Raw genomic sequence first — 24946 nt, 5'->3', positions numbered from 1 at the left:
TCAGGAGGCGCAGCATGCCCTCAGCAATAAGCGCGAATTCGGATTCGTCTCGCAGTCCAGAGAGAACCCGTCTAAAGACGTTGCTGCAGCTGCAAGGGCCACCAGGGGAGCACCAATTACCACAGCGGCGTGCATGTGCAAATAGGGGGATAAATAGCGGCTAAGCAGGACAAAAGGCAGGCAAAAATCCCACATGGGCAGCAGTCGGAAAAGTGTGCAGCAGTCTCCAGGTGAACACGATTGTCGGGGTAGGAGGGCGTTTGTTTTGCAGCAGTGTCAGGAGGCAGCGACGCGGGAGAGGCCAGAGCGAGCTCCCCTACACGGGCAGCTATCTATCTCTGTATGTGTGCATGTTTATACACGCCTAGGAATGGAATTTAGATAGCCGTATAGCGAGGTGCATGCAGAACGACGTACGGGGCTGGGGCGGACACTTCTGGAGGATCTCCTGAGGGGTGAGGGAGGAGTGCGCGCAGACAGGCAGGCACACACGAGAGAAAGCATGGGGTAGGAAAACTTTTGACCAACGGTTTCAAGACGGAGGAAGCAAGCAGACGGCCTTTGAGAAATATGCGGAGGAGGCACGCCTCCGCATGCCCCAGGCACGTAGGATGCAAACATCAAAATAGCCAAGAGAGAGGCCCTATTAAGGGGGGAAAGAGCGACAAAGCGAATGAGCTGAACTTGAGATCAATGCCTCCCTCCCCCCCCTACACGTTCTTTCAGATAGAATAGATAGAATGCACAATTTTGGGGAAAAGCCGCTGCAGTGGGGTCGCTCAATCACCAACATACAATATACATCGCTTGCAGGAGTACAGAAAAGCATCGCACATCCTGGCTACCAACCCTTTCCCTGAAACACGCCGGCAAAGGCTGTAGAGCCGATGCTTTCTATCTTTATGCGCGAAAGGCGTTCCTTTCTCCCGATGCTCGTCCATAGGACGAAGAGCCAAGACGTTCAGCCTCCCCACACACATGCATCTGTATCTATATCTACACATATATACATCCATGTAGAGATACGAGTCTTCTAGAGAGCAGCTGACCTGCTGCAGACGCCTCCGAGAAGACGGACGGATTGTAATCCAGTAGCACAAGAAGCAACTCGAGAGCCGCACTCACGAATTCTTCTGGTTCCGACTTGCTGAAGAGATTTCCCAAAGGCAAACCCTGAGTCTCACACCACGACACCAGGTCGGTGTATGCGTGAGTGTAGCTTGTTCTGACGGGCAGAGGGAGCGCAGGCACGCCGCTCAGCCTCAGGCAGACAAAACATGCCCCTCTCCCTCCCTCCCTCCCCTTCTTCCCTCCCTCCCTCCCCTTCTTCCCTCCCTCCTCCAACCCGAATCGTACATATCCAACAGGATCGTAAGTGACAACAGAGCTTAGGAGGGAGCAGAAGAGGTTCGCGGTGTAAGGCGCATGGCCCGCGGTAAACACAGCCAGCCACGACGGCTCTTGGCGCAGGTAATCATCTATTGTCTGCACACACGCAGCACCTCGCTAAAAGGCCCCAGTTCCCCTTGCCGCTTGAGGCAGAGCGAATTAGCAAGTGCATAGGCAAGGCTGCGCCGCATACTCCTGGCGCAAAGAGGGTCTGCGCCTTCCTTTCCCGAGACTCTAGCAAGCACGCACGAAGCACGCGGGTACCTTGGATAACGATCCAGAAAAACAGAGAAGCAGACACCTGAGAATTTGCGTCCTGTTCGTGAACATGCAACTCAAGGTAGGACAGGGTGAGGCTGGCTCCGAGCCAATGCCCCCACACCAGAGAAAACGGCTGTCCACAATGTGCGTTGTCGGCTCCTAATATCGAAGCGACAGACAGAAAAAAGGCACCAGAAATATTCCTGTGGAGAAGACAGGAAACACCCCAGGCCTACCCCCGAAGCCGGAGAAGGTGCAAGCAACAACCGCGCACAGAAAATTCAACCTACCAGACACAAACAGCCTCCTTTCTCCCCCCAAACGGCAGCCTACAGCCATCCACGAAAGCCCCAAATTCAGAACACATGCAGCGAATTCTGAAGCCTCTTACTCACCTCGCCTTCTGCCAAAAACGCACGAGGGGCGTTCACAGAGAAGCCGTTCAAAAACAATAATCGAGCCAGAGTATTCATGAGCTAAATCACACAGACACACGCGTACATACATATATATATATACACATATATATATACACATATACACATCTATAAATAAATCCATACACGCACACCCACACCCACACACATATCCATGCACATGCCCATACATCATACACGCACACCCACACATCCATACACTCTACATACACTCCTACATACACACACACATACATACACTCCTACATACACACACACATACACTCCTACATACACACACACATACATACACTCCTACATACACACACATAGGTTCAAGTCGCAATACTCCCTCAAGCCCTTGGGAAAATATTACGGAAGTAAGAAGAGTCGTCAATGCCCATATCCCAAAAGAAGTAGCTAACCGAACGCTGCGCAAGTGCCTTGAGAAGTGCAAAAATCCCTTCTGCCACACCTCATTCGCCAGAGTTGTACACCGTGTTGCGCCTTCAAAAGGTGTAGGGCTTTGAGATTCCTTGTCTGCCTTTGGAGAGTCTTGTTGCTGTTGCTGCCGGTGCTGCTCTTCTCCTTGCTGCTCTGAATCTTGCTCTTGCGGCTGCTCTTGCAGATGCTCTTGCGGCTCTTCTGCATCCTGTTGCTGCTTATCCTGTTGCTGCGCATCCTGTAGCTCGTAAGGCTGCCGCTGTATCTGCAGCCGCTGCAGCTCTTCTGCAAAAGCTGTCTGAGGAATAGGCCTCCAGAACAAAGCTGCCTCTGCATTGCACAGCGTAAAATGTCTGAGCGCAAGAATTTCTTGGCTCGAAAGCGGCCGGCGCTTCTCTGCGCGTCACCCCTTTCTGCCCTCCTCCTCTCCTCTTAAGAGCTAAAGCTCTAAGAGACCTGATGGCTACGGTAGAGGCAGCTCTCTCGCGACACGCCATGAACAATTTTGCTTTTCCTGCTTTCCAAGTTCAGTTTCATGAATTTTTCGAGGATCTCGCGCTCCAGCGAGGCCAAAAACATGCAAAAGGCTACGGCTGTACACGAGTAGCTGCGTACCGACAGACGGCTCCACGATGCAGATCGAGAGGATGCGGGAGAAGAGAGAAATGCAGCTCAGGAGAGAGTCTTCTTCGGGATGTGTCAGATGAGTCCGACTGCCAATACGACAAAGCATTTGGAGGTATTGGATAAGCTGCAAAACAAAAAGGCATCCGCAGGAAAGCCGTTAGGTCGGCTCGTTGTACCGCCCCGCGAGGCACTGAAGAGCGCCTTCAGAGGAAGTCTTTATGGAGGAAGGGAAGCTGCTGAAGCCTCTTCGGAGCCTGATTCTAAGTCGTATACCTTGCGAACAAGCAGCTCGAGATTCTGCGGACGCGCATGCAGCAGCGATTCCACTCGGGAGGGCTGGAGGAGATCATGCGCTGGAACTGTTGCCAACCCCAGAAAGAGCGAAATCCAAAAGGACTGCAGCGATGACAGAGAGAGAGAGAGTGAAGAATGCGAGGAATCAAGGCCAGATAGAACGGCGAGGTCATAGAGACAGCGGTACTGATTCGCGCAAGAAACGACACATTTACGGGGGGGGGGGGGGGGGGGGGGGGGGCCCCCTAGTGGCGCCGCCTACGGAGGGGGTCTGGAAAGCGTGCAAACCTTCGAGCCTCCAGCCGACGGAGTGGTGCTGCCTCCCCCTCCCGTTCCACGCATTGGCGTGAACGACAAGCCGCTGAGCAGCAGTCAGAGGAGAACGCTGGAGGTCCACATGGCGATGCTCTCTCCGGAGCAGCGGCGAGCAGCCTTGGAGCTTATTCAGGATGATTTGGGAATCTTGGCGTCTGACCACATGCTGGATAGCACCTTCTCCTTCGACACGGAGCTGCTGTCTATCGAAAAGCAGAAGCGGCTCTTCGCCTACGTCAACAGCATGGCGAGGGCGAACCGGGAGCTGCTCATCAGCAGGGGCCTCCTGGGGGGCCCCCCTACGGGGGAAGTCCAGGGGGCCCCCCCAGGCGGTGCGGGGAGCCGTCTCGATGGGCGGCGAGGCTACTCTGGAGGTGCTGCTGCTGGCTGCGGCGCCGCTGCTGCTGCTCGCCGGGGAGGACACGATTCGGATAGCAGCGATAACAGCAGCGATAGCAGCAGCAGCAGCAGCGACTCCTTGAGTTCAACCACCAGCAGCAGCGACTCCGATTCGGATGACGGCGAGAGGCGCGCGTGTGCTCCCGTATCGGCGGCTCCCTCGCAGCAGCAGCAGCAGCCGCAGCAGCAGCAGTCTGCTGCCGCAGCTGCTGGTAGTGGCGGCACAGTCGGCGCTTTCGATGGCGGGGGCGCTGCCGCTGCTGCTGGAAGTCTGGCGAGCGGCGCAGGCGCCGGTAGTAGTGGGGGAGCTGGAGGGGGTGGGGTTGGTGGTGGGGGAGGGGCAGTCGGGGAGGGGGGGGGCGGCCTGCCCTCCGTGCAAAAGGGCCTTCCGGAGTACCGACCAGTCGCTGAAGATGGGGAGAAGGTGGAGATTCGGGAGGAGCTGATGGGCAGGCATGCAGACTTTTTGGGCGTCATCGATGCACAGCAAGCAGACGAACCTATGGTGAGAAAGAGGGGGGAAGGAAGAGGGAGAAAGGAGAAGGCCATGTTTTTTTAGGGAGTGCATTGGCGGTGCTGTGATGGGGCTTCGATGTATGTGTTCCGGGCACTGTTTTGTGCTTCCTTAGCTGTGTATTTAACGTGGATCGGAGTGCCTTTTTCTGCCTGCCTGAGCTCCCCAGTTTTAAATGTTGGCGGTGTGCTGATGCTCTCGCTGTACGTGCACAGGCGTCGGGGCTGCAGGAGGAAGCGAAAGCAACAGCTTGGCAGGAGTGGAAGGGGCAGGTGATCCAGCAAGGTTTTGCAGCCGAGCGGGCAGCGGCACCGCAACGCAGCGCGAGTGAAATAATTGCAGAGGGATATGACGCGAGGATCTGAGGAGGCGGTAGTAGCAAATGTTGAAGCAAAACGAGCAACGGGGGAGGGGCGAGGATGCTGCTGCTGCTGCTAGAGGAGAAGGGTAGGGTGCGGTAGTAAACTCCATGGCGTGATGTTGGATGCGCGAGGCGGGTGGTATTGTGTGTGGAGGTGGGGTTGGGCAGGTTTAGGTGGACGGGCAGAGCGACGCACATGTTTTGCGCGATCCACTTTATCTTCTCCTTTTGTTTTACCTTCACACGGCACTCCTGGAAAGGACAAGGGCAAACGGTGGCAGGGCTAGGATGATCGTGATGATGCTTTAAAAGGGGGAACAGGAGTGCATCCGCGTAAACGACACCATGGATGTTTACGTATAGTTCGATATACACCAATATAAACATATATTTATATATAAGCATACGTGTATTCGCGGAAGTGCGCTGCGAGTCCATCCAAAGAGGCGCATCTAAAGGCACCTCCTACTCGCGCATTCGCGCTGTTGTGGGACGTGGGTTGGGGCGCAACGAAATTGCTGCTGTTTTGTTTGAGGGGCGGAAGGGAAGGAAGAGCTGTGAGGTGGTGGCTGACGGTTTGCATTGGATGGTTTCTCTTGTCGGACTCAACGTGGAGGACTACTTAAAGTGTTTCGTTGAGACTACAGGCACCGGAGAGCGTTACATCAGACAGGCTGATAGATGAGAGAGGCGAGGGGTAGCGCGTAGAGATAGAGAGAGAACGGCGAGGTGTATAGGGAGTAGATCCAGCGGGTGAAGGGCCAGTGAAGATAGTTGATGCTAGAGCTTGTGGAAAGAGGGTTTCAGAAAACAGCGCCGAGATGCAGTTCAGGAGGCGTAAAGGGGAGGAATGGAGGTACTAAAACTGCGTAGCTAACTCTGTCTGCCCGCCTTTCTTTGCCGGTTGTTCTTCCCTGGGAGTACCTCGGCACGCCTTCTGTGTGTAGGATAGGAAGAACGAGCTTCGGGTGGGTGGACTGAGGTCGCGGCATGGGCTACGTTTTCGCTAGAGGGCTTTGTGTTGTATGTAGCGCGTGGTCAGTCCCCACTGGGGTTCTTGTGTTGCGGTGCACGCCTACGCCTGTGTGTCGTGGCACGAGCACACAGTCCGTATGAGCGTGTTTTCTTATGCACTTTGGGTGTCGATCTCCGACGGAGGCCTTCTCATGCAAAGAGAGGGGGTTGCGAGTATTATCTTGAGCAGCGATTCCGCCGTGATTCATGGGGTGCGCTGCTTGTGTCGCCCGCTCACTAATTTGGTGGCACGCACTTTCTAGATCTCCCCTAGCAAAGGGTTACACTGGAACGCAGAGGTGTGCCGAGCTCTCTCGGGATCTTCTGTTGCCTTTCCAGGCTATAATTTACGCGCGTAAATGCGTAATCACTCCTCGGTCAGTGGCCGCCTATCTCTTTCGGCAGCTTGTCTTCCTGGACACGAATATCCATGCGTCTATATCAGTGTTTTTCTAGATAAATCAAGCTGGTCCGTCGTGCACCGTTGCGTTTGACCCCGTCCGCTACGCGTTGCGGCGGCAGCCGGCCGCTGCCCGCCGGCGCGGGGTCCTATGCAGTGAGCACTGTCGAAAGGCGGGTGAAAGGCAGCAGAGGACTGAGAAACGTGAGACAGCTTAGCTTGCGACCTCAAACAAATGCTATTCCTAGCAAGCCGAAACGACAAATTCTGCATGATCGTTCGCGGAGCTCCCTCGGTGGCCGCCTGTGAAACGAGGCAAGGCAGGGAGGGCCGGCCCTCCGCTCATGGTTTGCTCCAACTTCCTCCCATTTTCCTTCCGCTCCTTAGGCGCTGCACATTTCTGCTGGTTCCTTTATGGCTTTTAATATTTTCATGAGATTCACATGTCTATTTCGCGGGCTCGTGTTGCACCGAGCAGACTGCCGGTTCCCCTGGACCCCAAGCGGTCCCGGCGGCGAGGCGGCACGTCGAGGGGGAGAGAGAGAGATAAAAGGTCCTCTTCTTTCGTAGCCTTCTTTTACTTTTAAAGGTTTAATAAAATGCCAGATGCAATTAACACCCTATAGATGCGCTAGTCGAAATACAACGGTCCCACGTTGCCCCTTCTCTGCCCCCCTCCAGCTACCCCCCTGGACCGCTGCCGACGCACGCCCAAAGGCCTGCAGCCGATCCTGTCCGTTGTCTTTTCCTCGTTCATTGACGTTCCGCGCCGACTTGGGTCGGCTCTCCTTTTTGTCTTTGGCTAGGAGAACAGAAGAGCTGGTGCTCGAGCAGCACTCAGGGTTACACACGCAACGGCCTCTACGGCTTTTCCGAGGTCCTCCTTCAAGGCATCGCAACGTTTGACTCTGCCCCTCTCGCCGCTGCTCCCTTCGCGTCCTCCTTCCTTCAGTTGTCCTCTCTAGGGTGCCTTTACTCCCTCTCCTTCCTTCCCCTCGGGAATTAAGGGGAGGGGCACCCGCGCTGTGCTCCTTGCGACCCTCTGCACTCTAGAGGCCCCTATCGGCACTCTTTACAGCGCAAGGCCTACCGGCGACAATGTCTGCTTCAGCCATAAAACCAGAGGATGCTACGCCTTTTGCGGCGGCAGCAGCGTCGGCCGATCTGTCCCTCGCCGACCTGCTGCTAACGGCGGGGCAGCAGCAGAACACGCAGCATCCCCTGCTCCCTCTGCAGCCGCAGCACCAGCGGCTGCTTCTGGCTTTGCAGGAGCAGCGGCAGAAGCGGCACCGACAGCGAGCAGCAGCAGCTGCGGCTGCTGGTGCCGAGGGTCACAAAAGTCGTATCCGCCGGTGTGCAACACCTGCTGCCGCGGTGGGCCTCATGTGGCAGAACTCATTCCCCATCTAGTTTCAATGCAGTCTCCCTGCTCTTTCTGACGGTGCTTTGTAGACGTCTCACCCTTCATTGTACGCGTGTGTGTATGCGTGTAGCCTTTGCAGCAGGCCGACCTCCGTTACGAAAAGGACCCTCTCATCAATGCAGCACTGATGGCAGGTAATCCGCAGTTCTCGGAGGCACCAACTCCCTCCCTGGATTCCTTGAAAGCCTTGGCTTCTTCCTTAGGAGAGGCAGCTCTGTCACCGGCGTTGGTCCAGGTTCTGGGGAGCAGCGAGCTGCAACAGCAACTACAGCAGGAGCTGCAGCAGCAGCTCGAAAATGCCGGCCTCGCTCAGTTTTTGACCCCCGGTTGGGGGCGCGAAAGAGGCTTTGAGGGGCTCGAAGTGGCAAACGCATGGGATCAGGAACGCACTGGAGGAGCCGTGCGATGCAGCAGCGACTCTTCCAGCAGCGAGTGCCTCCCGAGGGGGTCCATCTCCGGTGAATCTCAGAGCGTTCGCGGAGCAGGATCAAGGCAAGCGTCGTGCAATATGCCTCACGGGGGGGAAAGCCCTGTAAACGGCCCTCTGGGGCCTCCTATAAGGGCCTTCAATCCTGCCTCGTGTTCAGGGTCACCTCCAGCCTTCGAAAGAAGAACCACGTCGCCTCCAGAGCTCCCCGTGGCTATCCTGCCTCAAGAGGGAACTCCGCAGCGCATGGACGTGACACTGGGCGGCAACAAGCCCCATTACCACGTTGCGAAGCAGGAGTGGCGGGTGCGCTACTACATGAGTGGGAAAAGGCGGATGCGGACATACAGTGCCAAATTCTACGGCTACGAGGCTGCGCATGCGTTGGCGCGGGGCTTTGCGGCGTATGTAGACACGTACGAGGCGCTCCCTCAGCAGCAGCAGCACCTACTGTCACAGATTCCCCAGCAGCAGCAGCAGAAACAGGGGCAGCAACAGCCCCCGCAAGACCCACTCTCTGACGGCCGCCAGGTGCAAGCCTTGCTGCGGCAGCAGCAGCAGCAGCGCCATCAGCAGCAATCCAACGCACCGTCCGACTGCCGGCTTCCTGCCACTGATCCGTCTCCCGTGCCCGAACATAAGGGCCTTTTGAGAGGAATGCAAACCAGGAGGGGCCCACATGCAATGACGAACACGAGTAATCAACGGGGGGATATCTCTGGAAGGGTGGACACGCCGAAGAGTAATAAGCCTCAGATCCGCAGGCACGCTGCTGGGACTGCTGTTTCTGCGGCAGCTGCAGGCGGCGGGTCTGAAGGTGCTCCTCCCAGGAACTCATGGAATCCATTGAAAAACCCCATTTCGGCGTTGCAAGAGCGCAGCATACCCTTGCAACAGAGCGCCCCCGAGGTACAGCCGCAGCACGTTCACGGTAAGAAGACATCTCAACGAGCTACCGATGACGTGAGAAGGAAGCGCTCTGCATTGGAGAGGCTTGGCTCTCCCCAGGAAGCGCCCATCGAGATGGATCAGGCCAGGCCTTCAGAAGATATTGCTCTCTGTTTCGAGTCTTTCCTAAAAGAGTTTGCACGGGAGAAGGTCCAGGAGCCCTCCTGTCCACAAAATAGCCCCCAAAAGTGCTCGATGATGCCTTGGGAACTCATGTTGCGAGAGCCTACCCTGCAGGTAAGCAGCAGTAGCAGCACGGGCGACGACTGGGGAGGAGTGGAGATGGGCAGCATGCTGGCAGCTCCTGCGCAGTCAACTTCCCCCGTGGGAGCAGCGGCAGCAGCAGAAGGCGAAGGAGAGACTGCAGCGGGGACCTTTAATTGTGATGGGGGAGAATTGCTGGCGGTGGGACCCTTGCCTGCACTCGGCGGTTTCCCGGGAAGCGCCGCTGCGTCTGCAGGACCTCCCTCGCAGTTGCTGGTTGTTAGTCGCATCGTGTTGGAGCTCACACGCAGCACCTCTCTCCTGCTGTACCGCCTGAAGGCAGCAACTGCAAAGGCCGTTGTCTTTTTTCAGCACACTAACAGCCGGGATAAAAATCCTGCTGCGCCAACTGAAGGCGCCGAGCAAGCAGAAGCAGCACCCCCAGCTGCAGCACAAGCAGGGGAACACACCGACAGGGGTACCATTAGCGGCAATAAAAGCTACGCTGAGCATTCTTTGACGGCCGCATGCACATCTTCTGAACCTACAGCGGCGGCTTGTCTACGGCTGCAGGCAGTGCCCACCACAGCACCAGGACAAGCACAGCCAGAAGTTTCAGACGGACCGGCGCCTGAGTTGGCAGCAGGTGCCTCTGAGCAGCAAACAGGACCCCTGCAGGAACACTTTGCATTACAAGAAGGCCAAGAGATGAGGATTCCAAAGCGGCTCAAAATTGATGAAGAGGGCACCGCAAAATCTGCAAGTGCTCCTTTACCGCCGCAGCAGCAACTACGCCCAGGGATTGAGGACGCGGTGCGCCGGGCCTTTTTATTGCTCGCTAATCATCAAAAACTGGCGGCGGCGGTCACACAGCTGCAGTTGCCCATTCCACTGTATCTACAGTTCCTCATTAGCGCCACTGGCCCTTCGTCCCTCCCAATCGTGTTGCCCCGCCAGGGAAGCAGTAACGGCGGGAATAGCGATGTGGTCATAGACAACGAAGCAGCACTGCAGGCCCTTCTTCTGAGGCCTTTTGACGTCTTCCGCTGCTGCTGTATCACGCATCCCTGCGCTTGCGACCAGCAGCATTTGGCTGATATGCTTGCTCTGCTTTCGTCTGCGCTCCTAAATGGCAAGCAAGTGCTCCCAAACAGCGCCCCCACGAACTCTGCACCAAGTCAACTCGAACTTCTATCTCGGATATTCCCCGGAGTACAGCCAAACTCCGATCAGCAACAGCGGCAAAAACACGAGGAACAGCACGTAGAGGAGTACCCGCAAAAAATGCAGAGGAACGGGAAGGAACAGCTTCAACAGGAAGGTAGCGCTGTCGCTTTTTGTAGCAGTAGCACCCTCCCCACCAGCAGCTCTCCTGCCACCACCACGTGTTCTCCTGCAACTAGTCCTGAAGTATTTTTCTCCAAGAAGCCCTCAGCGAAACCAGCACCAGCAGGTCCTCCAGCAGCCACAACGGCAGGTGAGTCCCCTGAAGCCTTACAGCTGCCACCTAATCAGGGGGCATCAACTACATCACCTCCAGCGGACGACGCCGCAGCTCGTCAGGGTTTCTCTGAGAACCTAGCAGATCTCTTGGGGGCTGCTTTGATGTGCACCACTAATGTGCTTGCACCTGAGAGCGCCCTGCAGCTGCAGCAGCAAATTTTACAGCAGGAGCCACAGCAGGAACAGCCTTTACTACTGCTTCCCCCACACCTGCCCTATTGGCGCCTGCTGGCCTTGGTGCCCCCTCTACAGTCGCTGTTGCACACTCTAGCCCAGATCATAGTGTACAGGCACTGGGAATTTGTGGAGAACTACATCCGTTGCGTGTGCCCGGCCCCCCAAGCGCATATCCTGTTGCAGCTGCATGCCAAATCGCGGAAGGCACTTGCGCCCGCGGAGAATCCTCCTGCGGCTGTTCCTGCTAATGCTGAAACAACAGATGGCAATGGACTTGTTGTGCAGGAAACCACAATAGCTGGTACGAAGTGCAGTAATCATACGAGCAGCAGCAACAACAGCCACAGCAACGACGGGTCAACTGCAGGGTCAGTTCAAACAAATACCGAGCAGACTGCACTTCGTCTTCCTGCTGAGTATCCCGCTGTTACAGCAACAGCGGAAATAAGCCATGTGGCATGTTCGCCTGTTGAACAGCCGCAGGGCTTAGAGGAAGAAGCTGCGATATCCCTGTCTCCCCATACGCAACAACAAAGGCGTCCGTGTGGAGAGACCTCGCCCAAGCCCTAATCTGCGAAAAAGCTTTCTACCAGCCAGTGCGGGTATTAAGATATCAGCCCGTTCTGCTATCTACTTGCCTGCGTGAGAGATTATCTGGCTATTGCTAGATGGCTGGTCGCTTTGTGGATAGATGCTTGTTAGCGTTCGCCAAGGGGTTTTTGCACGTGCTTGGTGCCCTGTGCTCGAGGGCCAGCGACTCTGCTCTCTGTGGCGCCTTCGCTCCTTCTTAGTCAAATGTTAATCCGCCGCATTTTGCACTGGCAGAAAGGCCAGAAAACTGTGCCGTGTGGATCGAGACTTTTTACTGTAGTTGGAGTGGCGCTTGGCGAGACGAAAGTGATTTGAAGACGTATATCTGCTTCTAAGTGTAGTGATTTAAAACCTCCTGTGCTTTTGTGTGTCCCGCTCGTCCCTGCTTCCGCTTTTCCGGATCTCCCTTTCTGGCCATTTGATGCATCTCGAAATATTGAAAAGTTGCTTCTGCCCACACGGGTGTTGTGCATTCGGTGAAAGGATAGCTTCTATACGTACAAAGGCTAGGGGTCACGGGCTTGTGTGGTCTACGGATGCTGCGTGCCTTCCTGTAAAAGCAAGCCCAAAACCTGCATTCTGCAGTAAATAGGAGGGCGCCTATAGACAGCCAAAGATTGCACCACTCATGCAGCTAATTTGTCATAACGCTTCTCTGATGCACGTTCGGAGACCTGCAGGCGAATGCACGCATCCAAGCAGTATAGTGGGGAATTTCCGCACCTCATCAAGATAACTTGTCTCACGAAGACGCCGCAGAGCGGATGCAGCGCTCCACGGAGGGTCTCCAGTTGGGGGGCTTTCAATCACGAACCCAATACAAAGTTGCTAGAAGGTCACTATGTGATAATGGCGAAAGAACTTCTCCCCCTTTTCTCCTCACTTCGCAGACCTCCGGAAAGTGGGCAGAGATTGCAGGTAGTGTGCTCGTTGCCACTTCCTCCGAGCTTTGATTTAGACCAAGTTGCGTACAGCAACTTGGCATTCACGAGGCACACGGTGTCTATTGTTACAGTATGGACCAATTAATGCTACAAATACCAAATAAGAACACAGCCCAGCCAATTCATCTATGAAAAGAGCACAGACAGTGCCAAAGCGAAGTTTGCCCTGGGGTGGACAGCTTGCGGAGCCGCCAGCGCAGTTCTGTAGCTCCCCCTGCTACATGATTCGGCACTTTTTACTGCAGGATACATGCGAATAAAGAATCCGTAATGGGTTTTTCATTTTGTCGGCTTGTCCGTGCAGGCTCTCTGTGGCATTGAGGAGGTAGCTCAGTAGAGGAAGAGTCAGCGTTGAGCGCCTGCCTGTGCGGTCTAGGGTGGACTGAGCAAGCGAGTGCGCATGGATGCTTCCTTAGTGCTTAGAGACTATGCATCAGCGCCCATGCACCCTAGCTGTAGCTCTTGGTTTCCCCTCGTGTCAGAACCTTTGGGTAAAGATGGCATGAAGAGGAATGAGGGAACTCTTCTGGAGGACACATTAGAACTTTCTTTGTATTGTTTGGGGGCTCGACCTACTGGAGGGCCTCCCTAGGGTGACCCAAAGTTGGGAGTTGCCAGTTGAGAGAATGACACAGAGGGAACTCAGCGTTCAAGCACTTACGAAAGTCTAAAACATGATGCATTTGTCAACGCCCAGATATCGACACAGAGGGCCAGCAATAAGACCACACAGCTACCCCAAGAAGCCCGCAATCCACTTCAAGCTCTTCTATGCGGAACACAGTTGACGGGTAGGAGGCATTTGAATGCCATGGCCCGCCACCATGCTGTGCGCACGCCACCTTGGAAAAACATCCAGCTACGTCCACCGGGCGTTAATATATTGATAGTTGCAAGCTACACGCAAGCGAATGTCAACATGCGCACGTGTGCACTACGGGGTCATAGAGGCCGGGAACAGACGCGACTTGGCTGATCAAAGCCGTAGCTCCCAGGAGTCCCAAACTCCTCAATTCATGGGCTTCTGGGAAGCGTTGTATCATGCATCTCACATGGATCTGAAAAGGAAAGCTACCTATCAATTCCACACACCCCGGGAAATCCAACACCGACCAGCGCACAGGGACCGCCTGAGGAGGTGTCCACGGCAGCTGGGGTTGCTTTCAGAGAAGGCTAGAAGTAAGCAGGCAATAAGCTCCCACTGTACAAGCGCCTCCGAATATATGGAGACAGGTCCCGAGCAGTGCAGGGTGGTACCGAAAGTACTGGGAACCAGCGCAGTCGCGTATTTTAATTGCGGCTTTCGAAAGCCTCCGCTCGGGGTCGCCTATGTGAATGTAATCACACCGTGAAGAGAATACTTTTTATTAGACGAACTGGGGACGCAATACCCCCAAATGTGCGATTTCACAAAAGCCAGAGCAGCGCCGGAGGGCCCCCATAGGCCACGGCAGCCGTTTTACGAGACGTCGTCTGCGTCGGATGAGCAAAAGACACCGGGCGATTTGATAGAGTTAATTTAGCGGGAGTTGAGTCATGGAAGGCCCTATTTGGCCGCGCTATGAATACGCACAAAGGGGAGGTGCTGGCGAGGGCTGTGCTCGGAGGGGCCCTTGCCAACCCCGCTTGCCTATGATTCATCATTTAGGACCAAAATGCCTATAAGAAGCGAATGATTTGTCGCTTTTCTGCTTGAATCGCAGGCAGCGCTCTGTTGGGAAGTGTTCTCTGTTGCCCTAGCGCTCCCCAGGAAGTCAACCGTTCGTGGCAAAGCAGCAAACGCATCTGTTTGCAGCACGCGGTGTCTGTCCCTGCGTTTCGCGGTGAACCGGTCTGCTTCTTTTGATCGCCGAAAGACGCCTGCAACTTCCTGCGCATGGAGACACTCCCTTCCGCCCTCTCGTCCCCTGCAAGCGCCTTCTGCCTCCCTGCTCCATTTTTTGTATTCGCTTTGAAATGAACGTTCAGCAGCCTCTCCCCCTGGTGGCGCTGTAGCCGTGGACAGGTGTAGCATCATGGAGAGCACAAGCAGCGTCCCCCAAAGCAGCGGGAATCCCAGGCTTACGGTTCGGGAGCTAGTTCAGTATCCTGAGGCAAAGCGTGTTACAAAGAAGGCGGCGGAGGAGAGCGTGTTTCCACCCTTGGTGGACGTCGAGCTTCTTCGGCTAGATGAAACTTGTGGCGTTTGTTTGGGGGATTTCTGCGACGATGAGCCGTGCGTCAAGGCCCCTTCAGCCCCCGCATCCGAAGTCCAAGAGTCTCAAGGGGCGGCCAAGTGTGAGACCGATGTTGTAGAGATTCCAGACTCTGAGGATGATGCAGAGCTGGCAGCAAGGCGGAGAGAGGACGAGGAGGAGGATCCTCTCCGGGATATTGGCTTGCTCACGGGATGTGCGCATACCTACCACTTCTTCTGCATTGAGAAGTGGGGGAGGCAGAGAGAGAACAGCTGTCCGCAGTGCAAGAGTCGCTTCAGCTGGATAGGGCGATATACGCGAAAGGGAGAGCGGCTCTGCTGTTATCGTGTCGGCCTGAAACACCAGAAGGATACTGCAGAGGTCACCATTGCGGACTACCAGTACCAAGAGCAGCACCAGCAGCAACTCTGTCGTTTGTGCAGCACCTTGATCGAATCTGCCCGGGATGCGCTTTGCTGCAGCGACCAGCTGTGCCTTAATGCTTTCCACTTTGTTTGCGCCGGCTTCGACGCCCTTCCATCAGGAGTATGGTTCTGCCCCCAGTGTAGGGCCAGTGGCATCTGCAGAGATGCAGAGAGCAGGCGCATTGCCCCAAGCCGCATTTCTCCCGAAGGCTTCCTGCTGCCTCCCAGATCTGCCACCAGGAGAGTTGGTGCTGCTGCTGCTCTGCCTGCTGGCGAGGCCGAAGACCGCTTAGAGAGGGAGCGGCAAGTGCTCATAGAGAGCCTCTCGAACGCCGTAGTTCGCAGAATCAATAGGACGGCGAGACAGCGAGGCAGGGACGAAGGGGCTGTCGAGGAGGAGGCTTCCAGCAGGAGGGCTTCACGGGGCAGAAGGACGACAGCGGCTGCAACGCCAAGTCAGAGGAGAGGAGGACGACGTCAGCAGCAGCAGCTACAACAGGAACATGCAGCGCAAAATGCATCTGCCGTCCGTGCGGAAGGAGAAGCTTCGGCCTTTGCTATTGACGTGAGGCGCGCAGGAGGAGGATCAGCGCCTGTGGCTACACCAACGCCGTCGTCATTGGCAGGCGGTGAAGCAGTCTCTGATGCGGCTCCCCCTTCTGAAGCCCCCCGGATGTTGCGCTTCTACTTAGGTGCTCAGAGCGGCGCTGCTTCTCTTGGGCCTGCCGTGGCGACCTCCGTCACCACTCGCAGCACTCCCTGGTTGTTGCAGCGCAAGTTGGATATCATTAAGTTGCGTCAGGAGCGCAGGGAGGCTCTGAGGCGGCAAGAGGCCATCAGGCGCATGGAGGCGCAGGCAAAAGTCGTTTGCAGCGGCGTTAGCATCGAGAACTCCTCTGGAGCAGATCTTGTGGAGGATCTGCTGCTACATTGCAGCCAGCTGGTGCGCAGGCACAAGGGGGAAGCTCCTGTTCCCGAAGGCTCTGGAGCTTCTCTTCCCCAATTCACGGGGGCAAGAGAAACGACAGCCTCGCCTCGAATTGAGAGTGCCAGCAGCAGAGGGGATGGTCATAAAAAGGAGGACGCGAGGGGCTGCCTTGCAAGAGAGCGGGAGGCGAGGGAGAATGGTGCTCAGGGGCAGGGACGGAGCGAGGAAGACAGCTGCAGCTCGTTTCTCAGGGATAAGTGCGAGGAATTGTTACAGGAGGAGGCGCAGCGAAGGGCTGACGCCAAGGACAACCTTGTGAGGGCCCAGATACTTCTAGAGATCGACCAGGCAAGAACCAGATTTTGTGAAGACACAGTAAGGACTGCACTCCTCAAATCCCAAGGCAAGGACGGCCCCCGAGATTCTGCTCGTGCGTGAAAATCCCTCTCACCGCCCCAGTAGTGCTGCATGAAGCAGCCTTCCCTTCTCTTTTCCGTGAGGTTCCTCACGGGAAAGAGACTCACGATCTTTAGGTGCCCTCTTCGTGTGATGCGGGGCTTAGCTCATGCGTACGGTGGCAGTTTGCTGACTGCTGGGATGTTTGCTTAGGCACATCCCGCATGGCTACAGGGGGCAGCGCTAGTACTGCCGTCCTCCCCCTTCAAAGGAGAGAGAGAGGCATGGGGGTGCCCGTAGGAGCCGAGATTTCAACGCCTGCAGCATCTGTGCCTAATGAAGGGGGAGCTGATGTCCGCGAAAAGAGGAAAGAGAAGAGAAGGCGGCATGCAAAGCTAAAGCCGTCGCAGACGCTTGTGAGTCAGGCGGTCTGTCTCCCCCTTTGCAAGTTTGCAAATCAGGGAAACGGTAGCGGGTAGAAAAGCGCTCTGCTCGAAGCTTTCAAGCTGTCCGCTCTCGTTTCACCCGGAGAGTGAGAGGCTTTGTGTTTTTCTGTATACTTCTCTCGTTTCCCTCCTTTCGTTTTTGTTTGGGTACTTTTACAGAAACGTGTGACTCTTGGTTTCTCAGCCTACGAAGAGGCATACTAGCGAGTATTTCATGAGTGATTTTGCGTCCACAGGTCGACCAGGTGAAGTCCTGCATGATGCCTTTTATGCGGGAACGTTTCTTGAATCAAGGAGAGGAGTACCGCTTTGAGTACAAGAGGATATGCAGGCATATCAGCGAGGGCCTTACGAAGGGCCAAGAAGGGGCCCTTCTTTCAATGACAGAGGCAGAAAGGGGTCAGTACTGGGAATTGAACTTTGTGCAAGTGCAAACCGCAGTGCAGGACTTCTTTGAAAGACCAGAGATCCCCCCGAGTAACGCAGACTCCTGACGGAGTCAGCGCGTTCTTAGGCGGCCTGTGGCCCGAGGATACCCAGGAGCAGCTTTTGCGTAGGCGAGAGGACTCCAGCTTGCTTGCCTGAATTTTAACTTATGTCGAAACATACTCAGCAACCTAGTATGCCATTTTTGCTTACGTTCGTATTTAATTGAAGATTGCAGTTCCTTGACTTTAGCAGCTTGCTCAGCAGCCATAGCCTCGTCTGCGCATGGGCATGTGGCAACAATTCTGAGTTTATTGCTCGTGATTTGCGCTAGAATTTGCACGGGATTTACCGTATCGGACTCTTTCTTCTGGGGACATCATCGCGAGAGTCTTCGCCTCTTCCGCCAGCTCGTCACGCGCTCCAGTTGATCTGCTCGTCGACCATTTTGCGTATTATTGTCACCCATTCTGTTCAATCAAGTATACACTATGTACGCACTCAATTTCGGTTTTTTCTGCCTCCCTTTCTTCGTGGAATGCAGCACATGGGCTCAAGATACCATCCATGGCATCTTGCTTGCCTGCAAATGTCATGCACAAAAATGCGCCGATTCGAAAGTAGAAAATGTAAATATGTTTCTTGCCTTTTGCGTCGAGTTTGTTCACTTGATTTCGTTGGTCATCGTCCGCCGTTTTTGCAACAATCACCAAAGGTGCATTAACGAGGTCTTCGGTCCATGAACCATTCAAGAAGAATTGCGAGAAATAAAACAAGAGACCCACTAGGATGCAGACTGTCGAACAGCTGCCTTATTTGGGATGTCATGAACGAGAGCTGGTGCATTAACTGGAGCCGTTCTGCCTTTAACTCTGCTGTGTGTTGAGCTAGTGGAACTGCAATGTCCGTTTCCATTTCCCCGTAGTTGCTGAATAAGAGGGAATGTGAGAAGGTTCGAATAAATCATCATGGAAGTTCAGTTACTCTTTTATTGCTTTGACAGTTTCCTTTGCGCCTGTGCATACCGGTTGGTTTTCACACTATCTTCATGATGCATCATACGATTCTCAAACCTGTGGCCGCATCGCTTGTCTCCCGGACCCTTGCTAGAGCCTAAGAAAAGCCACGTTTTTTCCGAACAAAGCACCCACACTGTAATGCATTGAGCTTACTTTTTCAGCCTCGATTTCCTCAGGAGAAGGGGTCGGTTGTTGTGCTGAAATTACTCTTGGGATGATCCAGTGTGCGGTAACCTTGGATAATGGTGTGCCGACTGACCTGTATTGGCGCCAAGCAGAGACTGTGCCACTCCTCCAACCACTGCACCAGCTAGAGTGCCTGATATTTCGTGGATTGTAACAGGTTTCCCAGACTATAAGCCGTTGGACCTACCAAGAAACTTTTCCTGGGTTGCGCAAGCTTGCCTTTGCATGAAAACGAAACATGCAGAGGAAAAAATTAAGAGCCGCATTATCCGAATTATATTGCCAAGTTCGACAGATCAGCAATACTTGGTCCTTCACGGAACCTCTACTTCTTCGCAAAACAACAGGAAAATTGTTCTTCCCCACTATTGGCCTGTTCCGGCAAAACAGCTGCGGTGTCTGTGAACGCGCGTACATTACAGCTGAAAATATATCGAAACCTGTTCAAATTTCGTTGTAATAAGAGAGAAGGGCATTTTTAATTGCATATTTGTTGTGCAGAAGGACAATCGACTCTAGGGTGATTTTATAGGTTTAGCAAGTGCCATGTCTGTACTACGGTGAACACAGATGTTACACTCCTAAGCATGGAGTGAATGCCCCCAAAATCAGTCCTCAATCTGTCTACATTATGTGAATTTGCAGATATTGCATCTTTTTTTCTTCCCTGCTCTGGAGAGCCCACAAGCTGAACTCTGACTGGTGCAGGCAGGCAGTGCAACATTGTGCATACATTTTTGAACCTTCAGTTCATTGCGGCCGTATACAAATCGCCTGTTTGGAGAGAACTTTCTGACCTTAATGAGCCGCGAATCTCGTGGAAGCGTCGCCCTACTGTACAGCCGACTGAATCTCCTCTCGGTTTGTCCTCTGCTTTCTGCACGAAGACTTGCATATTCACGAGGATCGCACATCATTACAACGAGCAACACAGTAGCCACTTTGAACATTGCGCTGTTCTATGCATCCATAACGCTTTTCTCAATGCTCTTCGCCCTGGAGGAGATGGACCTGCATCGCCGCAGAGCAGCGGTAGCCATAATCACACGAAAACCGCCGTGTCTTTCCCTTCAACTGGCAAATCTCCACTTTTGAAGCTTTGAGCTATCGCCTTTTCGAGGCTCAGTGTGATTTGTTCCACTTTTTAGCCGCGGATCTTCGCAATCTGGTTAAAGCCGTAGGCCCCTCGATACGGCAGCCACCTGCTTCACACGTTGTGTTCAGATGAGCAAAGCGTGGAGCATTCTTCCCCTAGGATTGTGCCGTAACAACTCTTGTTTTGGCGAAGTGTTCCTGCCTAACCCATTGGCGGCCAGTATTTGCTGCATGCACGGGCCTTCGCCCTTGAGGCTAGTAGATGAACAAGAAGCAGAATCAAAAACCCTTAGAAATTTCGCTAGCCTCGCGTTAAGCCTGCAGCCAGTCGGCCATTGCGCGTGAGGCGGGGTTCGCCTAAACACCTGGTTACCCAGGCCTTATAGGCAAAAAGGGCCATGCCAGATATTTTGTTTCTCTGGCCCCAAGGCGCATGCTCAGAAGCTCCATTCAAGGCTCCGTCAGATTGCCTGATACATCGGCTAACGTCTGTGCTGGCGTGGTTTCTGCAATATGCAGCACCACACGGGCGATAGAAAAAGCCAAACTGCAATTGTTCTGACTGATTCGGAGGCAGAGGAGCCCCAAGAAGGGCTTCCGACGCCACGACGAAGTCGAAGGCTGCAAAGCGGAGAAGCCTTTAGAGGCAATGAGGAACTACTTGGAACCGTTTCCCTTCGCCGACGGCGCAGGCGCCCTGTGAAGCTGCACGACTCCGAAGATGACACAGAAGAGGGGCCCACCTGCTGGGGGGGTACACCTCAGGCAGATAATTCCCAGAGCCCGCGATCGTGTAGCCCCATTCGCCGCCGTTCAGCTCGTTTAGAAGCGTTGTCGGATTCGGCTGTATCTACACCGCAGCCTTCGTTGAAAAGAGGCGCCGCAAAGGCGCCATCTCCAGGAGATGGGTGGTCGAGCCCAAGCCCCGCCAAAACTGCTCGCATGCATCTTTCTCCTCCTCCTTCAACAACAACAAGGAAATTTGTTGACTGCGTTACTCCAGTGGGCACGCCGGCGTCCTGCCGCCCCCGAAAGCGTCTCAGGCACAGCTCTGCCACCTCCATCGGCATTCCCCAGGTCTGCCCCCCTGAAGAAGACACCTCTTCTCTGTCTCGAGCGAAAAGGTGCTCCCGTCCCTTGACTGTGCCTGGAGAGGGAAGCGAAGAGGAGGACACCACGAAAAGCGAACGTGGAGGAGGCAGGCTGCCTAGCAGGAGCACTAGTTGCAGCACCTCGCCCCTGAGAGCTGCTGACAGGAGGAGGCTGAGCACCGGCAGTGGCCTTAGGAAAAGTCATGTACCGAGCAGCTCTTCACCTACAGCGATCGCGAATACAGATGCTGTCTCTGGCATCAACGAATCCTCCCCGCAGCCTGCTGGCCATCGTCGGCTGCGGAAGCAACAGCACGAACCGGCTCCAGAACTGCAGGAGCAAGAAAAGACGCAGCATACGGATCAAAATCCCTTGGAGCCCCCCGCTGGCATGCGCCCCTCTCAAAAGGAGCTTCGCCAGCGGCTGCACCATCTGGCGAGAAAAGTGAGGGAGAAAAGCCTTAAAGCGCGGGGCCTTCACGCTCCCGAAGTTTCTGAGACAGAAGAGGAAAGCAATGAGAGCAGTGCTTGCGAGAGAGGCGGGTCCAAGAAGGGCATGTCATCATGTCGAAGGGCTCCACAAAGTGCGAGGAAAGCATCCCGAGTGAGATGCTCATCTCCGTGTTACCGCAGCCGTGTGGCTGCTGCCAAGAATATCCGCCTTTTCCCTGTTGCATTTGTTGCTGCTGTATCGGGTGCTGCTGCTACTGCTGCTCCTCTATTAGCCATGCTGCAATAAAGAAAAGTTCTCTAGTGACGAAGTTTCCCTAGTGGTCTCGTGCCTAGCTTAGGAGTCGAGCCTCCTGTGTTAGCCTGATCGACTCCTGGTCTTCATGGTGCACAGCCAGCTACCCTGTGTCTGTGTGCAGTTCTTCTCCTACTCGAGAGACTTGCAAGAAGCCGCCTCAGACTCTGAAGAGAGCGCAGGCAGCTTCATTGCCGACAGCCCTAATGGGGGCCCCGAGCCGACCAGCGAATCTGGTAGGGCCTGCTTGCAGAAGCGCTTTACGATTTGTGTTTAGTAGAGTGTGCAAGCGATTCACGAAACCCTGGAGCCTAGCAGGAGCGATAGTTCCTCAGGCGTGATAACCGCTGCCATAGTGAGAAAGCCGTCGCATGTGGCCGGCCCCTAGACTTCTCTTCGGCCACTGAGGGGTCGAGAGATTGCCTTTAGATATTTCGAGCTGCATGGAACGCCTGCAGAAGAAGCCCTTGATTCTGAGAGCAGCGACAGTTCGGGAGACGAAGCCGTCAAAGCCTTGCGGTATCACCACCGTTTGATGGAAATGCGCGGGAAAAAAACGCACGTGGAGGTGCGTCCTTTGAATTTTTCGCGTTCTAGAATTGATGAAAACCGTCTGAGAATTTGTCGCCTACGCGCCTCTTCTTTGAATTAGATTTAGGGCTTGCGGCTTAGCGTTGGACTTCACGCATTCCAAAGGTGTATGCATTTGCAGCAAACGATGAGGCTGAAGGAATGCTTCCAGTTGTACGTGTACTCACTCGCCTTGAATCTCTTCTCCCCCCAGCTGGGCTTGAGGCAGCTGCAAGACAGGGGGGGCCGCTGCCAAGGGGACGACGGAAAAAGACTCCTACTTGCAGTTTCCTCCTCCCCTACGGCCAGAGGTGCGATGAGACCGTGTGAGATGGCTGTAGCAGTGCAGCGTTCAGAGTCGGCATAGAGAGCATAAGCTGCAAACGTGTTGCGGCACCTGTACCTGTGGTTTGCAGCCCTGAAGACCCTTAGCGAGATGGAAATCGGCCGGCTCGTGGCAGTGAGGCTTTTCCTAGCTCTTTCTTTGATAGGGTGAAAATCATTCGAGGGATGTCTAGTATATGCATGTACAAGCCCCTGTATAAGCTGCTGTCTCATTCGGAAGGAACTCCCCGGGTGCTGCGGACGCACGGACGGAAGACGCTGGTAGCACTTGTTTACATGAGTGCTTGCGTTTCACCAAACTGCCCCCCGCAGGCCACCGACCGAATCGAAAGCTTGACTCTCGCAAAACGTAACGCCGTGAGCGTCGTCGTTGGGTTTGTGGCTTTCAAAGGCAACTAAGGGGCATAGGGTCTAGAAAAAGAGGGTCTTATGCCGTAGATTGGCTGCCGATTTGCCTGAAGGGCCTGAGACCATGCAGGGGTGCTTGCTCGAGTGCAAGTTCCGAACGGCCTGCTGCTGGAGCAGGGAGGGAAAGCTCAGTCTGGGGCCCTTGTGACGTGGAGGCTGGTGCTGCCTTTGTGCTGCAGATGGAAACGCACGCCTTTCCTCCCGAGTGCAAGAGCCAGCTGAAAAGCTACGCGGAGTGCCGCCTCTCAGGAAGCCCAGAACTGCAGGGCGCGTAAGTTGCCTTTTTGGGAGTTGCCGCGAGGCCTATCGTCCTCGCGAGGAGAAGACACTGAGGGTGGAAGGAGGAGACTCTCAAGGACGCTGGTTGCTCCTTCCCTAGCTCGAGTGTCAGCGGCTCACGAAAGCCTTCCCCCTGTGGCTGCTAGCGGCAGACAGTCCCGTTGGGTGCAGCGCGCTGCGCTGCTCAGTGCCTGCTGCGGATGTGCTGGCCTTCATTTTGTCTTCAGGGTAACCCGCTGCATCGTATGCCGAAGGCATGCAGCTCGCCATTACTGTCTGGACCTGTTGGGGGCAGTATACGACTCTGGTACGTGCTGAAGGTCGCTAATAGCGCTTAGGGCTGGGGTTGTGGGATTTTGTCTTATGGCTTCGAGGCTTGGCCTGGCCGCTTGTCCGCCGCCGAGTATGCGCCAATATAACGGCCGTGGTAATTGCGAACAACAGCTTTAGCAGCAGCACAAGGGTGTTGCGTGCGACGCAGATGCTCTTTGGGAGGGAGACTGCACTTCATGGCTGGCTGCTCAGGGCCTCGCTTGGCTGTGTAAGTGCTGCCAGTGTCTCTTCCGGCTGCTGTTAGACACTTCAAGCCGAACTGAGCCGCCCCTAGGCCCTTGTTGTCCGTGGCTCTATCGGGGAAAGAGGTTTCTTATAGAAGGGGTTGTCGGCTGCTTGCAACTCTTTATTCCTAAGGTCCTTCCTCTGAGCGGGTGGATTTAAGTACACTGGAGTTTGCATACAGATCTATATATCTGTATGTGTCGCTCCGCTACGGTGCTGTTCGACTGGTTCCTCTTAAACTGTGTCCTATGTTGGTTAAGCCACGCACTAGCACCACTCTACATCTCTCTGTCTATGTTCATATGCATCTATTCGGGTGAAGTGCGCGCATTCATGCTCAAGAATGTGGGCGCATATCCTATGAACTTAGTCGTGTGCCTGCCTATGCATAGACTGCGTCCACGTGTGCTGAAAGCTATCTACACATCCTTGTATCTGTGTGTGTGCCCCTCATGGCCTCCCCGTATCCTGTGCAATCCCCCTTCACTACTCGGCGTGGGGCAGCTCATTTCTTGCCCCTTACTCACCCTTCCCTTTTGAGTCACTCTAATCTTCCTGCATGCTTCGCTTTTGATCAGGTCCTGAGGCCCCCCCCGTACCTCGTAAGGAGAGGCCCAAGGGGTTGGTTGCCGCTTATGAGGACCGAGAAGGACAGGAGCTCCCAGTTGGTAAGCACAGCCCCAGCCTCACAGGCAACTCTTAGCCTTTATTGCCTAGTGTACCTTTTAAGCAAGTAACATTCGTCTCCTAGAGAGCTGCTTGGGGGCCTTACAGGCTCGTCCACTGCCTCCCACGCTTGAGGCGTCCTTTTAGCATAGGCGCTACTGTGGCAGCGTGCAGAGGGACGGACTGGCCCCCGTTTTATAAGGACTCTCAGTCTTTATTGTGCCTACCGGCTCAGGGTCAAAGTGCGGGAAGCAGGCAGCCTCATGGCATGACATTCATCACTACAAGGGGCGGCTGCTGCTCTCCATACACGCTTTGCTGCGTTTGAGGCCCGTCGAGGAGCTTAAGGACCCCAAAGCTGCTGCAGCGAGGCTCCAGGAGGTGCGGCAATGCCCTAGTGAGGAGCGCGGCGTAGACAACCTCTCAGAAAGCAAAGATATGCATGCAGGGATAAAGCTGCAGTTTTGCTCGCACGCTTGTATCCGCTCCGTGCTTTTGCACATCGCTCTTTTTAACTGCGTAGGCCTTGTATAGG

The 24946-nt window shown here is 54.8% G+C and overlaps 6 protein-coding genes across 6 annotated transcripts; 4 read left to right on the top strand and 2 right to left on the bottom strand.

Annotated features, from left to right (window-relative positions):
• On the bottom strand, positions 1 to 3773 carry LOC34620297. Its single transcript, XM_026337685.1, has 8 exons — positions 3720 to 3773; positions 3411 to 3533; positions 3126 to 3261; positions 2542 to 2840; positions 2046 to 2126; positions 1689 to 1809; positions 1346 to 1502; positions 1 to 160 (listed from the first exon to the last, which is right to left on the bottom strand). Exons 1-8 carry the CDS (start codon positions 3771 to 3773, stop codon positions 1 to 3), a joined length of 1131 nt encoding a protein of 376 aa, XP_026193470.1.
• Positions 3774 to 3828: 55 nt separating this feature from the next.
• LOC34619740 lies at positions 3829 to 5024 on the top strand. Its single transcript, XM_026337684.1, has 3 exons — positions 3829 to 4276; positions 4490 to 4650; positions 4875 to 5024. The coding sequence occupies exons 1-3, from the start codon at positions 3829 to 3831 to the stop codon at positions 5022 to 5024; spliced, it is 759 nt and encodes a 252-aa protein (XP_026193469.1).
• A 3596-nt stretch (positions 5025 to 8620) lies between these two features.
• LOC34619741 lies at positions 8621 to 11686 on the top strand. The gene has a single exon (XM_026337683.1). The coding sequence runs from the start codon at positions 8621 to 8623 to the stop codon at positions 11684 to 11686; it is 3066 nt and encodes a 1021-aa protein (XP_026193468.1).
• Positions 11687 to 14666: 2980 nt separating this feature from the next.
• Positions 14667 to 16619, top strand: LOC34619742 (PHD and RING finger domain-containing protein 1). Its single transcript, XM_026337682.1, has one exon. The coding sequence runs from the start codon at positions 14667 to 14669 to the stop codon at positions 16617 to 16619; it is 1953 nt and encodes a 650-aa protein (XP_026193467.1).
• Positions 16620 to 16786: 167 nt separating this feature from the next.
• LOC113147370 lies at positions 16787 to 19378 on the bottom strand. The gene is made up of 9 exons (XM_026337681.1): positions 19194 to 19378; positions 18557 to 18787; positions 18235 to 18377; positions 18096 to 18179; positions 17947 to 18032; positions 17550 to 17810; positions 17329 to 17394; positions 17065 to 17208; positions 16787 to 16840 (listed from the first exon to the last, which is right to left on the bottom strand). Exons 1-9 carry the CDS (start codon positions 19376 to 19378, stop codon positions 16787 to 16789), a joined length of 1254 nt encoding a protein of 417 aa, XP_026193466.1.
• Positions 19379 to 20262: 884 nt separating this feature from the next.
• On the top strand, positions 20263 to 24945 carry LOC34619743 (serine/arginine repetitive matrix protein 1). The gene is made up of 9 exons (XM_026337680.1): positions 20263 to 21444; positions 21710 to 21825; positions 22030 to 22153; positions 22298 to 22466; positions 22572 to 22615; positions 23088 to 23179; positions 23415 to 23494; positions 24324 to 24413; positions 24647 to 24945. Exons 1-9 carry the CDS (start codon positions 20263 to 20265, stop codon positions 24943 to 24945), a joined length of 2196 nt encoding a protein of 731 aa, XP_026193465.1.
• Position 24946: the final 1 nt, after the last annotated feature.

This window comes from Cyclospora cayetanensis, unplaced genomic scaffold, assembly GCF_002999335.1.
Source record: "Cyclospora cayetanensis isolate NF1_C8 unplaced genomic scaffold, CcayRef3 CcayRef3_contig_2, whole genome shotgun sequence".
Lineage (NCBI taxonomy): Eukaryota > Apicomplexa > Conoidasida > Eucoccidiorida > Eimeriidae > Cyclospora > Cyclospora cayetanensis.
The sequence above is the reverse complement of the archived record's forward strand: the minus strand, read 5'-3'. Positions and strand labels throughout refer to the sequence as shown.

What these genes read in the sequence shown, in the direction of transcription:
- LOC34620297 (XM_026337685.1), bottom strand. Translation starts at nt 3,773, where the DNA reads ATGCGTGGAACGGGAGGGGGAGGCAGCACCACTCCGTCGGCTGGAGGC. An exon ending in CATCGTGGAGCCGTCTGTCG is followed by an intron (nt 2,841 to 3,125) that starts GTACGCAGCTAC and finishes TGTGCAATGCAG; the next exon opens with AGGCAGCTTTGTTCTGGAGG. An exon ending in GTACAACTCTGGCGAATGAG is followed by an intron (nt 2,127 to 2,541) that starts GTGTGGCAGAAG and finishes TGTGTGATTTAG; the next exon opens with CTCATGAATACTCTGGCTCG.
- LOC34619740 (XM_026337684.1), top strand. Translation starts at nt 3,829, where the DNA reads ATGGCGATGCTCTCTCCGGAGCAGCGGCGAGCAGCCTTGGAGCTTATT. An exon ending in TTCGGATGACGGCGAGAGGC is followed by an intron (nt 4,277 to 4,489) that starts GCGCGTGTGCTC and finishes GGGGAGGGGCAG; the next exon opens with TCGGGGAGGGGGGGGGCGGC. An exon ending in AGCAAGCAGACGAACCTATG is followed by an intron (nt 4,651 to 4,874) that starts GTGAGAAAGAGG and finishes GTACGTGCACAG; the next exon opens with GCGTCGGGGCTGCAGGAGGA.
- LOC34619741 (XM_026337683.1), top strand. Translation starts at nt 8,621, where the DNA reads ATGCGGACATACAGTGCCAAATTCTACGGCTACGAGGCTGCGCATGCG.
- LOC34619742 (XM_026337682.1), top strand. Translation starts at nt 14,667, where the DNA reads ATGGAGAGCACAAGCAGCGTCCCCCAAAGCAGCGGGAATCCCAGGCTT.
- LOC113147370 (XM_026337681.1), bottom strand. Translation starts at nt 19,378, where the DNA reads ATGTTGCACTGCCTGCCTGCACCAGTCAGAGTTCAGCTTGTGGGCTCT. An exon ending in ATCCTCTTGTACTCAAAGCG is followed by an intron (nt 17,209 to 17,328) that starts GTACTCCTCTCC and finishes GCCTCTTCGTAG; the next exon opens with GCTGAGAAACCAAGAGTCAC. An exon ending in GCTTGAAAGCTTCGAGCAGA is followed by an intron (nt 16,841 to 17,064) that starts GCGCTTTTCTAC and finishes TCTCCTTTGAAG; the next exon opens with GGGGAGGACGGCAGTACTAG.
- LOC34619743 (XM_026337680.1), top strand. Translation starts at nt 20,263, where the DNA reads ATGCAGCACCACACGGGCGATAGAAAAAGCCAAACTGCAATTGTTCTG. An exon ending in CTCCTCCCCTACGGCCAGAG is followed by an intron (nt 22,467 to 22,571) that starts GTGCGATGAGAC and finishes TGTGGTTTGCAG; the next exon opens with CCCTGAAGACCCTTAGCGAG. An exon ending in AGCCCAGAACTGCAGGGCGC is followed by an intron (nt 23,180 to 23,414) that starts GTAAGTTGCCTT and finishes TTTTGTCTTCAG; the next exon opens with GGTAACCCGCTGCATCGTAT.